The sequence below is a fragment of the Eutrigla gurnardus genome (genome assembly GCF_963514095.1).
Source record: "Eutrigla gurnardus genome assembly, chromosome: 21".
Taxonomy (NCBI): Eukaryota; Metazoa; Chordata; class Actinopteri; order Perciformes; family Triglidae; genus Eutrigla; species Eutrigla gurnardus.
This window is the reverse complement of record NC_139932.1, coordinates 10,804,239-10,817,765: the sequence shown is the minus strand read 5'-3', so window position 1 is coordinate 10,817,765 and position 13,527 is coordinate 10,804,239. Positions and strand designations below refer to the sequence as shown.

The 13,527-nt window shown below is 39.6% G+C and overlaps 1 protein-coding gene across 3 annotated transcripts in view; it reads left to right on the top strand.

Moving 5' to 3' along the window:
• Positions 1-13,527, top strand: part of col7a1l (collagen type VII alpha 1-like) — a 47,299-nt gene that overhangs the window by 25,283 nt on the left and 8,489 nt on the right. For 2 of the 3 annotated variants that reach the window (XM_084038565.1, XM_084038566.1), the window contains exons 43-86: positions 74-145; positions 221-253; positions 757-828; positions 957-1,016; positions 1,131-1,166; positions 1,262-1,342; positions 1,564-1,599; positions 1,725-1,769; positions 2,040-2,111; positions 2,286-2,321; positions 2,590-2,616; positions 2,817-2,855; positions 2,964-3,026; positions 3,319-3,357; positions 3,446-3,499; positions 3,615-3,647; positions 3,840-3,905; positions 4,069-4,113; positions 4,259-4,294; positions 4,380-4,406; positions 4,493-4,564; positions 4,751-4,813; positions 5,022-5,039; positions 5,123-5,158; positions 5,244-5,282; positions 5,363-5,398; positions 5,493-5,627; positions 5,982-6,065; positions 6,175-6,378; positions 6,775-6,882; positions 7,620-7,664; positions 8,114-8,185; positions 8,559-8,615; positions 8,711-8,755; positions 8,909-8,992; positions 9,360-9,413; positions 9,537-9,587; positions 10,991-11,044; positions 11,128-11,181; positions 11,293-11,331; positions 11,439-11,945; positions 12,079-12,114; positions 13,080-13,106; positions 13,191-13,250. In XM_084038565.1, coding sequence (XP_083894691.1) covers positions 74-145; positions 221-253; positions 757-828; positions 957-1,016; positions 1,131-1,166; positions 1,262-1,342; positions 1,564-1,599; positions 1,725-1,769; positions 2,040-2,111; positions 2,286-2,321; positions 2,590-2,616; positions 2,817-2,855; positions 2,964-3,026; positions 3,319-3,357; positions 3,446-3,499; positions 3,615-3,647; positions 3,840-3,905; positions 4,069-4,113; positions 4,259-4,294; positions 4,380-4,406; positions 4,493-4,564; positions 4,751-4,813; positions 5,022-5,039; positions 5,123-5,158; positions 5,244-5,282; positions 5,363-5,398; positions 5,493-5,627; positions 5,982-6,065; positions 6,175-6,378; positions 6,775-6,882; positions 7,620-7,664; positions 8,114-8,185; positions 8,559-8,615; positions 8,711-8,755; positions 8,909-8,992; positions 9,360-9,413; positions 9,537-9,587; positions 10,991-11,044; positions 11,128-11,181; positions 11,293-11,331; positions 11,439-11,945; positions 12,079-12,114; positions 13,080-13,106; positions 13,191-13,250 — 2,952 coding nt within the window. The remainder of the gene's footprint in view (positions 1-73; positions 146-220; positions 254-756; positions 829-956; positions 1,017-1,130; positions 1,167-1,261; positions 1,343-1,563; positions 1,600-1,724; positions 1,770-2,039; positions 2,112-2,285; positions 2,322-2,589; positions 2,617-2,816; positions 2,856-2,963; positions 3,027-3,318; positions 3,358-3,445; positions 3,500-3,614; positions 3,648-3,839; positions 3,906-4,068; positions 4,114-4,258; positions 4,295-4,379; positions 4,407-4,492; positions 4,565-4,750; positions 4,814-5,021; positions 5,040-5,122; positions 5,159-5,243; positions 5,283-5,362; positions 5,399-5,492; positions 5,628-5,981; positions 6,066-6,174; positions 6,379-6,774; positions 6,883-7,619; positions 7,665-8,113; positions 8,186-8,558; positions 8,616-8,710; positions 8,756-8,908; positions 8,993-9,359; positions 9,414-9,536; positions 9,588-10,990; positions 11,045-11,127; positions 11,182-11,292; positions 11,332-11,438; positions 11,946-12,078; positions 12,115-13,079; positions 13,107-13,190; positions 13,251-13,527) is intronic. The other variant, XM_084038567.1, reaches the window with a different exon arrangement.

The following is a 13,527-nucleotide window of genomic DNA, read 5'->3' as shown; positions in this document are numbered from 1 at the left end:
AGTAAATCATAGAAAGACAGAAATGGCAACACAGAATTCTGAAATATCGTTCACTTAACGTTGATTTTTCCAGGGACGGACGGGGCCTTTGGGGTTAAAAGGAGATGAGGGACAAAGAGGAGCTCCTGGAGATCCTGCCAAGGGTGTAAGAAAAAACAAGTTCACTCATTTAAAACGAAATATAAGCACTTGATACTCACACCCAGTCTTATTCCAACAGATCATTGGCCCGACTGGAAAAAAGGGTGCCAGGGTGAGTAACCAAAGCCAACTTTTTAAACTTTTATCAACTAAATTGTTGCTCGCTGGTTAAGTTTTCCCAATTAGTTAAAAGATTTAAAACTAGTGACACAAACTAACCTTGTTACATCTCACATGTGTGTCTAAGTTGCGTGCCTGTATTTCTCGGGTTTAACGGGTTTAAAATAAGTCAGTCAGCCAGAGGGAAGTGATTCTCTTAATGATTTTTTCTGTCGAGACATTGTTAATTAATTGGTCGGGGTATTTCTTGCACACTCACACTCAGTCCTCTGGGTCCTCTTATCAAACACAATTATGCTTTTTCTCTCATTAGCTTTTGAAATGAGGCCGAATGCTCTGCTGAATGGGACCCTTTTAATCTCTCGGTCTACCGGCTGCCATTTAAAGTGAAGAGTTCTGTTTGGAAACTGTTGTTTGCCCTGGTGACGTGGATCACGTTGATTGACGTTGTGTGTTTGCGTGTGTGTGTGTGTGTGCATATCTCCTGTCTGTCAGGGAGACATCGGTCCAGTCGGCCTCACAGGCCCCCAGGGAATAAAGGGGGATCGAGGAGACAAAGGAGAAAAGGTTAATAATGAGGAATAATAAACATCGATTCTGCATTTTCTGCAATTTGCTAAATGAGTAAATAGTAAATATCTGTTTGTGTAGAATACCTGTAGATAAATATATAAAGGCATGGTTTGTTTTTGCAGGGAAGTCCTGGTTTTGGGATTCCAGGACAGCGGGGACCAAAGGGAGAAAATGGCGAGAGGGTGAGTCACCTAATTAACACGTGAACCTTGTTTTCATCACATAACACTAAGGGAGAAAACATTTGTTCATTGCTGTTATATTTATGTATTATCATTTTGTTTTTCCATTGACAGGGAAATGTGGGTTTGTCTGGAAAACCAGGACCCAAAGTAAGTGAAACTGACAGTCAAATGACTGTATGATGTGATAGTGGTCACTTGTAATGACAAACTACTGTTACTAAAGCAGTCATGCGTTTGTCCAGGGGCACGATGGGTCTAAAGGTGACAAAGGGACCATTGGGTTATCCGGCAATCCTGGAGATCCAGGATTAAGAGGTAAAGATGTAAGTAAATCCTAAGCGGCTGTTACAGAAAGTTCCTTCCCAGTGTTTATTTAGAAAATATTACATCAGGAGAAACCTCATAATATTAGTCAAAACATAAGGCACATGTAGAAAATATGATATATGTGAGGTATGTGAAATGTGATATGTACAGATGGAGCTCAGGGAAATTGGATTTACAATGCAATACTGACGATAATGACTGTTGACTTTGTGTGTAGGGGACACCTGGGACTAACGGAGAACAAGGAACTAAGGTACAGACAGCTTTAGTTTGTTCTGTTTGTCAGCCATGTTGCTATTCTCTTGATTATGTATAAGCAATACAGTCAAGTACTAAATCAGCAAACTTTAATTGATTACATTGTTTTCTCTTTCATAGGGAGAACAAGGACCACCCGGAGAGCCTGGTGACAGAGGAATTAGGGTATTGATTTTGTGTTCTGCGATATTAAATTCTGACAAGACAAAAGCGTGTTTTATAAAATACAACTTTTTAGAAGTCACACAACTAATAAGTCAATAATGTGGCTGGAAGATAAACATTGCATGGACCAGATGTTCAGTTTGGTCAGAGACATTGGCTTTGATAGCTGCAGTCAAAAGTTTGCACTGATTTGTTCACTAACACTCAACATACCAACCACGTCACACTATGAGTTCCTTTTTGTAAATTTGACTTTGTCATGTTGATCAGGGTCCACTGGGGTTACCAGGCCGACCGGGAGACTCAGGAGACAAAGGGGATGCTGGGATACATGGCCTGTCTGTAAGGATTTCATTATTCATTGTCGAGGACATAACTGCACATTAAAATAAATACATTTAAACAGTTTATTGTGCTTTTAGTGGAAGTTATATCTACGGTGAACCAAACCTCATCACCATGCATCACTTTAAACTGCCATGCTTCAAGATCACCAATGATTTTCTTTTCTTGAAGGGTACTGATGGAAAGAAAGGAGACAAAGGAGATCAGGTATGTTTGGATTAACCATCTCTCTCTCACGTTTGTTGCTTCTCCTGATTGACGCTTTCCGATCATTCTGACGCGTTGGTCCACCATCTTTACAAGCTGCCATCCCTCTGTGACTTCCTGATTTCCGTTTTGATACGTTCACTAATTAACTGTGGCCTTTTGTGTGCGCGCCACCCTTCAGTGCACCTATATGGATTGTGTTTAGCAGTGTGACATGTTTTTTATCATTCTTTTATTGTGCTCTTCTTTTGATCGTGCTGTCACAAAGGGAAAACCTGGACCTCCGGGAGGACAAGTAAACAAACATCTATTATCTTTTTTGACAACTTCTCATCAGTTCAGCCATGTTTGACAAGAGCATTAGTTTGTAGACACAAAGCTCATACAGAACAAGATAAAACAGCATCACATGCAAAATGAATGTCTCTTCTCAATCTGCTGAAACTGTCCATCAATTAGCAACTTAATGATCGATTATTGATGTTGTCCTACCAGATTGTCGCAGACAACAACGTGCTGACCAGAGTGATTAAGGTAACATGCATAATGAATAACATGCAGCATGCTTTATTTTGCTTCATGTTTTTTATGAGGGAATTTAAGTCCTCTCCTCACTATCTTCTTTCCTTTCCTTCCATTCAGGGTGAATCAGGAGTTCCTGGTCAACCTGGGTTGAGAGGAGAAACAGGTCTGCCTGGACCAAGAGTGAGTATCCTATCACATATCACAAACATACAACATGCAGGTTCATGAGCACACAAAAGTATCACATAGAGCTGAAAGCTGATTAGTCAATTGACAGAAAATCAATCTGCAACCATTTGGATAATCAAATGATTGTCATTTTTAAGCAATATATTCCTGTTTTTCTGTTTTTATATAAAAGTCATTTGAATATCTTTGGGATTTGGGAAGTTATAGTTGATATTTTCTGTATTTGGTAGGAGACAATAATAATTAATCATCCCAATGTCTTAATAATTGTCTCTCTCCACAGGGTCCAGAGGGGAAACCTGGACTACCAGGATCAGCTCTGGTACGTATATACATGTATCATTTTGAATGGCTTTTATTGTATCGGGGTTCATTTAATGTTTTGATATAAGAAATTGTTTGTTTTGCAGGGGGGGTCTGGAAGAGATGGACTTGATGGTTTAGCAGGGAAACCTGGAATGAAGGTTATAAAACTAGTGCACACACTTCTACTTGTCATTAAAACCTGTCCATGAGAATTGCATTGAACTGACTATTACAGTATGAGCTTATTGACAAGATGTTTCATGATTACTGCAGGGTGACCAGGGACAACAAGGAGGGCCTGGTCTGGTGAGTGCACCAATGCATTTTCTCTATGAAGAAAAGCTACTTGCTCAGATATCAGAAAATAGAGATGCTTGATTTTGACAGATGTGCATTTAGACATGTCATTTGTAAGTGTTTTGTTCCAATCCTTGTGCTATTTACTACTAAGAGTTGATTTAATACAAGGCTTGTTTTTGCATGTGTGCATGTGAGCAGAGGGGAGATAAAGGAGACCAAGGACGGGTTGGGATTGCCGGGATGCCTGGTTTACCAGGAACTCCAGTAAGTATCACTGAATCGCAACACCTCATATACATTCTTTATATATTTCTATTGATTCAAGCCAGTGTAATATAATATATTGTTGTTTCAGGTGTGTAAATATCATCTGCCTTGTGTTTTTTTCCCATGTTCCCATTGTTGCTTTGTTTCCTCTGCTACACAGGGAAGACCTGGCATTGACGGGAAGAGGGGCCTGCCAGGAAAAGATGTGAGACACTTTCATCTAACAATCGCATCGCTGTGTTTCTGGATTCCTTTTTTCCGCTTAACGTCTGTACTGTTTTGACAAGATTTTCAAAAAATGTGTTGCTATTTTTAGGTGAAATATTACAATTTCAAATGTCTTCTTACAGGGAGAACAAGCACCGAAAGGAGAAGACGGCAAAAAGGTCTTTGATATTTATTCCCACCAACTAAAACATTTATGAAGCTATTTTTTTTTTAATACACATGTTAAATTTCCTCTCATTGCAGGGTGACAAGGGAGACGCGGGGGGAAATGTACGCGGTTTCAAGATCACACAAATAAAAATTATCTTTCAGAACTGCTTTCCAACAACTTAAGATGTTTTTTTCTTGATTGGCAGGGTAAAGACGGCAGTAAGGGGGAACCAGGGCCTCCAGGTTTGCCTGGTAAACAGGTGCTTGTCACATCAGAGGTAATCATGACCACCTGCATTCATTTCTTAAACATGGAAGCTGATTTCTTATTTCAAACCTCTTTCGAAAGCATATTAAATTTGTCACATTGTCACCTTGACACAATTCTGTTTGCTGGTGACTCAGAAAAACATGGCAGCCTGGCAGCTTAAACTTTACTGATTCTTACATGGATCCATTCTCAGGGCGCCAGCATTGACGAAATCCGAGAAGCATTTCCAATCCCAATGGGTCCTCCAGGAGTTACTGTGAGTTTGATTCATATACAGGCATAGTTGCATGGCATACTTCATATTTTGCCTGCAAGGCATCTGAGTCATCATTCAGCGATGACTTTAGTGCTTTTATTGTGGGTCGCAATGAGTCGTGCCATTATCTACCAACAGATATGGAAAGCTTGATGTCATGCATTGTAAATGCATGTTCCCATGTCTTGCTTTGTGTCTGTGTGTTTAGGGTTCACCGGGAATAAAGGTAAGCTGGTAATGGGGTTCATACAGGAGCTAATAAAAAAACGAAATGCTGGCTGTAGCTCATTTGTCTTTTTTTGGTTGCAGGGTGATAAAGGAGAACAGGGCCTGAAAGGAGACACGGTAGTGTTTCATCGTTATCCCACAAAAACATATGTATATGGAAATGTAAATGACAGTATTTTCATTTACTTTAATGTCTCCCTAGGGCGATGCTGGAGCTCCTGGAAAATCTGTTGAGATGAAGGTAACTGCAGTAATTCCTCCACCGGGATTCATGTTGTCGTTTTTTGCACTTTTGAACAATATGTTTTTCCTCTCATTTAGGACATCGAAGCGATGTTTGAAGCCTACGGTATAAGGGTGAGCGCCGAGCGTGACATCATACATTTTGAGTTTTGAAACGAGCCCTCGTCACAGTGGAGTTTGACCTTCTCGATAAAACCTTTTCTCTCAGCTGCCTTTGCTGAAGGCGTTGATCGACAGACTGCTGCAGGACGGAATAGAGGAGCTGCTTCATGTGCTCGGCACGTCCAAGAAAACAAAAGAAAACCCAGAAACTCACACCTCCAACGTCATCGCCGAGTACACAGTACGTAAACTCTAGGGAAGGAGTGGGTTAGAGTTATTTTAGAAAGTTTCATGCCTGAATATTTTTTGCAAAACATCAGTATTTGCAGAACAAAATAAAAAAAGATGCGAGCTGTGCTGGTTACAAATCATTCTGAGTGATTTCTTCTTCGACTCCCATGCATTCACTAAATAACATTAAATTCTTTCAACTCTCACTCTCTTTTTCAAGCGACCTTTTTAATCACAAGTCATTTGAATCCATCAACTCACTTGCATCATTTAATGCAAATAAATAGAAAATTACAAAACAAAGGGCAGCGCTAACAAACTAACGATGCTCGATACTGGTTTTCTACTTGTGTTGTCTCAACAGAGCCCAGTGAAGTTTGACCTGAAAGAGTTGGACACCATTGAGGACCCTGATTTAGACGGACAGCTTCCAGAGTCTTTAACAGTCGTAAGCAACCTCAAAATCTCCATCTTCAGCCGTTAAATCGTGAAAAATCTTTAAGGGATATTTATGTAACCTGTATTCTTTCTCACTAATTGTGTCTTTCGGTGTGAAGGCCCCTTTAAATGAAACCACAGAGAGTCCAACCTTATGGACCGTCACCACACATAACGGAGAGCAGGAGCGCGACGGGATTGACAACCAGTTACAGGGTTCCAGCGGGAAGGAGACAGTAGATGGGGACAGTGACGGGGTGTCTTCACTTAAAATTAAATCGACTGTAGTCAACGCTACTTTCAATAATACTACGGCACAGGAGGTAAGGACATTTTATAATGGAGTGCGCCAACTATGAATGTATGGTTTTAATAAACTGCTGAAAACCTGCTGAGTACATTAATGTTGATCATTTTTGTTTCTACCGAGGTGGTTTAACGTGGAATTACTCACAAATGGCAGTTTATGGGATCTTAGTGTCTTACATTATTGATAACATGTTCTTTGGCATCAAGTAACAATCATTATTGCTATACTTAAAGCTGAAAATAACTATCTCATGGCAGCTTGTGGTCTCTCCCTGTGGTGAGCTTTCATGTGATGTGAGGAAAGAAAGTATTGAAAACCTGAACACACTCAAGTGTCATATAAAGATTGTGTTGCCTAGCACTTACGTTCTGCTGATTACAAAACAGTAAACCTGAAATGTGCGTGTCAGACGGTTTCAGGGTTGCCAGAAACTGTAGCGGAGACTGTTCTCCTCACACAGGAAGACTCCCTGAAGAAGAACTCGGGACAAAAGAAAAAGAACAGGGAACGTGGGAAGGTAACGCTACTATGGACATCTTATCGATGGGTTTGACACAAAAAAAACACACATGAGTATTGTTTCTTTTTTTACATAAAACAAAATATTCCTGATCATTTTTTAACAAGTTGTTATTTGTGATATGTTTATTGATGGATAAAAGTATATTATTCATGGGACATACTAGTATTGCATGTTTCAGCTCGCCCTTACCTTCCAGGTATTTTCTGGTTTCAATTAATGCAACTAAAGTATGACAATCAACTGACAGAGGATAGGTCAACAATTTCATAAAACTCAAAATCATTGGCTGCCTGGAAGGAAGGCAAGGCATTTCTATTTAAACAGCACATTTAATTAAATGTAAATTAGATGTGCTTTAGATTAAAGTAGATACAGCAACAAGAGACGTTTGAATATATTAGAAACTAATGAGAGAATCCTTTCAATTTATGGAATGCCTCCAAGTATATTTGATATGTAATGAATGGGCTTTAACATGCAAAACCTCCAGTGTGGTCCTATTAAAATAGGTCTAAACCATTTGGTAACTTTAACACTAAGGGCTCCTAAACATCTTTATTTGAAGGTGTTGCATTAATTTTTTTGATATCCATTAACTTATTTCTTATTCCCCTCTTAAATATCTCTCTCAACTGATAGTATCAACCTTTTAGCTTCATACTTGATCATCAACGTCTGACGCATGAGAAACCTTTGTCTTTTTTCTCTCTGACTGTCAACTTCTTAACCAGGGCAAAGGAAATAAAGGACGACATAAGAGGCAGAGACAACGCCTGGTAAATGTCCTTGAAGGGGTCCAAACTAAACCATCACTCACCTTATCTTTTGCCCCATCTAAATAAAATAACTAACACAGCCGTCTCACACTGCAAAAGACACACTCTGGCTGCACTAACATGACATTAACATGACATTATTTGTGTAGAAATAAACACTTTAGTACTAAAACGTAATAAAAATAACCATAATGAACTAACATTTCAAATATAACACAATAATGATATAGAATTAACCAGTGGTTGTAAACATGATGTGGCTAGTAAAACTAAAAGCATGCATTTGTGTCAGTGTCCACGTGCTTCTCGTCATATCAATAACCAATTTAAATGGTTACCTTTTGTAATGGCTTTGCAATGTCGCCTCCCAGCAATCGAACACAAATGATAAATTGTGACGTGCAACAGTATCTTCCTCTAACTATTGGCACTTCTCCTTTCATCTAAAGACAAGTGACGGGGACAAGGAAGAAGAGGAAGAGGAGTTTTATAACAGCGAAGAATACAGTTATGAATACGAGGTAGGCAGCTGCTGCAGTGAATGACTAATTCATGAACTGTGGGACACTGCAGTTTAAAGTGATGACTGATGACGTGGGGTCGTTCCAGATTTGGAGCATTGTCGTGGTGGGTGGCTTCCTGCTAACAGACCTGTCAAACTCCTAATCACGTTGGGATTTTTTTTTTAATAGCAGTGTTCCATCTGTGCCCACACTAAACACTGGAGAGAGTTGATTAATGACACACCCACTACCTGAATTAATCCTTAAGAATAAATGAGTTTGTCATTACAGCTCACTGCATCTTCTCTGCACATCATCCTCTGGAGTGTCTGTAGGTTGTAAATGTTAAATTAAAAAAAAAGTTATAATGATTGTTTTTTTTTTCAAACAGGAAGAACTTTACCCAGATGACCCTTCGGCCTCTCAGGAGAGGAAAGACAACACACAGGTAAATTTGCTTCAAACAGCGTGTTGTCATCTGATTTGGGTAAAAATGTTGTGATTCATTTTAAATATAAACTGTTTTTTTTTTATCACATGCAGCTTGAAGTCCAAACAGATGAAATCCCCCGTCCAGTGCATATAAAGGTCAGGGATTATAAATTATCTATCTAAGATGATAACAAAAAGTAATTCACTGTTGCAAGTCTGCACTCTGATAGAAAGGACACGGAGACAGCTGAGCTCAGTTATGAAGAATAACAACATATTTATGCTTTTTTTTTTTTTTTATCTTTGCAGGAGGAACAGTTACCCACACAAGAAACACTGGTGGGAACCATTCATCCTCTAACATCCTCAACAGACAGACAGAAAGATGCACAGGTGACATTACACTCAAGAGTATGATCTATAACTGAAACTGTTCTTTACATTTTGACATTATTGTGTTGTCTATACAGGCTAAAATGTATTCTTACACTGACACAGAGATAGATATAGAGCAACACTGAGAGTAGCACATAAATCAACATACACTACTGGACTATCTTGCTGCTGATCTCAATGAAGGAAGCTTGAAAAGGAGTATCGAACATAAGACAGGAAACCACAAAATTGAGCAACAAGAAGTGAAAGTTTATTACCATTCTCTCAAAATAACCCTTTAAGCTATAACCAAATCAAACGAAACTATAAGGAGATAGATATGGCCCATATCAACACCAACTTTGTACTTTTTTTATTCCCTTAGGTTGTCTTGACGACCACTGAGTCACTATCTCAGCCCATGGGTGACATAGGAAAGGTAAGGGGTGCAGCTGGCATTGTTTGGTGTCACATAAAGTTTCTTTAAATCAACATGGTGCTTCACACTTGAAGTGGTGTTTTCACTGTCACACTCTTATGTCTCCTTTTGTATTACGACCAGGATGAAGTGTCACTTCCTGCACCTCCCGTCACAACAGAAGAACCAGACAAGGTAGACCTTTGATTTGATTTGAAAGGCTTGAATCTTAACCGAATATTTCTGAAGTCCTCCGCATGCCTTGGAATGCAAACCTCTTACACTTAACACAAGACATCTGAAAATGATGGACAAGTGCTTGAACAAAATGAAGCATGCGCTTCACTCATAATATACAGGGCACAGAAATATACCATGCTTTAAGTAATAAGCACTTGCCATCATATTTCAAGGCCTTTCTTCTTTCCTTTTCCTATGAAAGTTTCACCAGTGTAAAAGAAAGGTGCACATGTTTGCATAAGGCTAATACAGTGGGAATGAAAACATACCGTTATAGACCGTACCAAAGCATGAGACAGGACAGTATTTCTGATGCTTTTAGCATGACTTTCTCTCAAGCTTGCCTGAATGGGAATGAGCAGAAACTGAAGTCTAGTCCAACTCTTTCGGGAAATTATTTACTGGCAAAGAAATAATTCCAGAGTTACTTTTAATAATTTCTCTGTCTCACTTTTTTTTTTTTTTTTAAACAGGACATCTCTTAAGTCCCAAGATACTGTGACTATAGGTGTTAAGCATTCATAAGAAAGCACATGCTACATGGAGGTGAACAAACTGTGAACTGTTTTGCTGGTGGGGAGCCCCGAACCTGACCAACGTTTCATGAGGAAGGACTTCTTTCCACACAGAGACTCACCCAAACCTTTGGCCGTACCATCATAGATCTCTATAGAAAACCAGGCACCACTGTTAAAATATCACAATTGTGTCCTCATGTCCAGGTTATATTCATTGTTCACTGTTCAATGTAAACACCAGTGCAGCCCTTTACCTTGTCTACAGCTCCTTATTTATTTATTAAGACAAATATTCCTCTGTAACAAATACCACATTAGATAAAACCAACAATTTCAATATATTTCCTTTTGACAAGTTGTAATGAAATTTTATTTATTGAAAATATATTGTTTTTAGCCCTGCGATAGACTGGCGTCCTGTCCAGGGTGAACCCTGCCTTCGCCCAATGACAGCTGGGATCGGCTCCAGCCCCCCCGTGACCCTGAATACAGGATAAGCGGTAGAAAATGGATGGATGGATATTGTTTTTACTTCACCAAACATTGTTCAACCCCAATCATATTATTCAGAATGTAGAGGTACTATAATCACATCTATAGCCGGGTCAAACGCTCTTTTCGCTGGTGAAATTTTTCTCTGTTAATACGTTGTTTTGTCTGTGTTTAACCTCTCTGTGCATGTATCCTTCAGTAAAGTATTGTTGAAATAACTTCCCAAGCAAATCTGTGTCTTCCTTTCTTATATTAGTACCATCATATTACATACATGAGCACACACATTACTACCTTTTGGTAGGAACCATAAAAATGATCTCATGACGAGTTTTGGGGGCTTGACAGGTGAATCAAGCCCGAGTCAGAGTAAAGAAGAGCGCCCCCTGGCCCGACTCCATGGTAAGTGTCTCCTGGTATTGTAGAAAACAGATTGATGATGCTAAACATGGTTGTAATCTTTTTTATTTTATTTTTTATTTTAGGTGTTCATGCCTGGTGCGCCAGGTGGAAGAACACGTTTCAAGGAGACAAAAAAGGTATTTTTTTTTCTTTCATTCTTACATGTAAAGTATATATAAAGTATATAAATACTATTTCATGTTTGTCTGTGGGCCATATGTTAAATTGCGCCTTCATTTTAATTTCAGCATGCGTCCTCTGGAGCTCAAGGTTACAACAGCTGGAATGTAAGTCTGTAATCAGCGAATTTAAGAAAAACAACAGCTATTAATCCAAATTAAAATGGTGTGACTCATAATTAAACTGGCTCGTGTTCTCAAACATGTTTCTCCAGCACAAGAAGCCAGAAAACCCTGCCCTTCAAACACATACCAGGGGGCAGAGGGAAGAACGGAGGGAGAGGCAGCGATACAGTGCTGCAGAAAGAGAGATTTCTACAGGAATGGGACAGCCTGAAGATGAAGAAGTGGAACAAGAGAAAGGAGTAGAGACGCATGGATATACAGAAACCGGCCCTGATCCAGTCTATGGGGAGGAGGAGAGGAGCGGGGACTACGACTGGGAGACGGAGGAGGACGTCGATCGAGAGAGGGGAGGAGAGGAGGAGGAGGACCTGGAGAGGGAGAGAGAGAGGGAAAGGATGGAGATGGAGAAAGAGAGGGAGGCTGAGCTGGAGAGAGAAAACATGGAGAGGGAGAGGACGGAGCAGGAGGGGGGGAGGGATCTGGAGAGGGAACGTCAGGAATGGGAGAGGAGGAGGGCGGAGATGGAGAGGGGAAGAGAGGGGGGTTATGATGAAGAAACCGGACAGCCATACCCTCCAGAGTATTTTTACCTGAAGGTAAGGGCACAAAGCATTCATAACATGCTCATCATTGTGAAATACTCAGCTTTTCTTTTTGCACATTTAAAAGTAGGCTGTCCACTTTAATAATACAGTGCTTTAAATGTGCTCTACACTCCTTATTCAATAGGGACATCCAGGTGAGAATGGAACACCAGGACGAAAGGTAACTAAAGACATTTTCAACATGAAGATACAACTTAATCAGACATGGTTAACCCTTATAAAGCTAGACATTATGAAACAAGTTGATTTCAGTTACTCCATTATTAAAGGACTTGGGTGACACATTTATTGAGCCAGTGTTAATGTAATATAAAACTGTCTGACGACACTGATTTAAAGGGTAATTTCACACAAATAAAACAGTTTCTTACTTAATGTTGAGATGTGGTTCTTAGAGATTTCTTTAGAATGTAGTTTGTGCTGATCACAGGATTGAAAAGGTCATTTTAAACCAGATTGAGGCCGTTTGAGTAGCTTAATGTTAACCTTAGCATGCCAATATTGTTACCATGACAATACTAACATGGTAATGTTCTGCAGGTACCATGTTCACTATTCCAGTTTAGTGTTTTAGCTGTTCAATCAACAGTTTGGATGGGTAGAATTTGTAAATCGGATGAATTTTACCCTTTAAATTGAAACGCAACGCCAGGATCTCCTGACTCACTGCTATCTTCTCACTGGTCGCACTAATTTGAAGCGTCATTACAATCATCCTGAGATCACAGAGCGCGGATGACAGTCACCACACGAAATGTGTCACCGCTTCATAAAAAAAATGTGCTCGCCGCTCCCCCGACCGTATACCCGCCGAGCATCAGTAAGTGACATCAGAGCTGAGGGAGAACTTCTCTCCCGTCTCGCCTGTCACTGAAGCCATTCGAGTCCAGGCCTTTGATGTCACCCTCTGCTCTATTTCTGTTTGGATGGGAGACAGTAGATTAAAGCAGACATTAATAATTCTCCTTGTTAAACATGCTGACAAGTCTGTTTATTCTGTGTTTTTTTTTCATATATATATATATTTCAAAGTCCTCTGTGTTGGTTTATTTTGGCTCATGAAAAACAATGTGCTGAGGTGCACTTTTCAACTCCTAAGCACTCTTTCTGTCCACAATTTTCCAGGGGGAAATTGGTGAAAGAGGACAAAAGGTAAATATTCGTCTTGTTATTTGAATTTGTAACAGTGAAATCTGGGTGTTTAAATTAATGCCAGTGTCTGTTTTGTGTTTTTAGGGAGAGCCGGGGATCGGTCACAGAGGTCCAGAAGGCCAAGCCGGCCCTCCAGGACAGAAGGTGACATTTCAAGCAAACAAAATGAATAAATACAAGCAATCTCTTATTCATAACATCCTTTCAAAATCAATTAATCTCCTCGCTCTTTTCTATCCCGTTCATGTTAATTGACTTTGCTTCTCCTAGCGGTTTTAATTTAGCAAATTGGATTGGCTCAGTGACTCACTCATTTAAAATTGAGCACATAAAGTGATAAAGGAAATAAGAGACTTTACTCGGAAACAATTATTCAAAAGTAATAAAAGTGCTGAATAATTACATTACATGAACAAAGTGA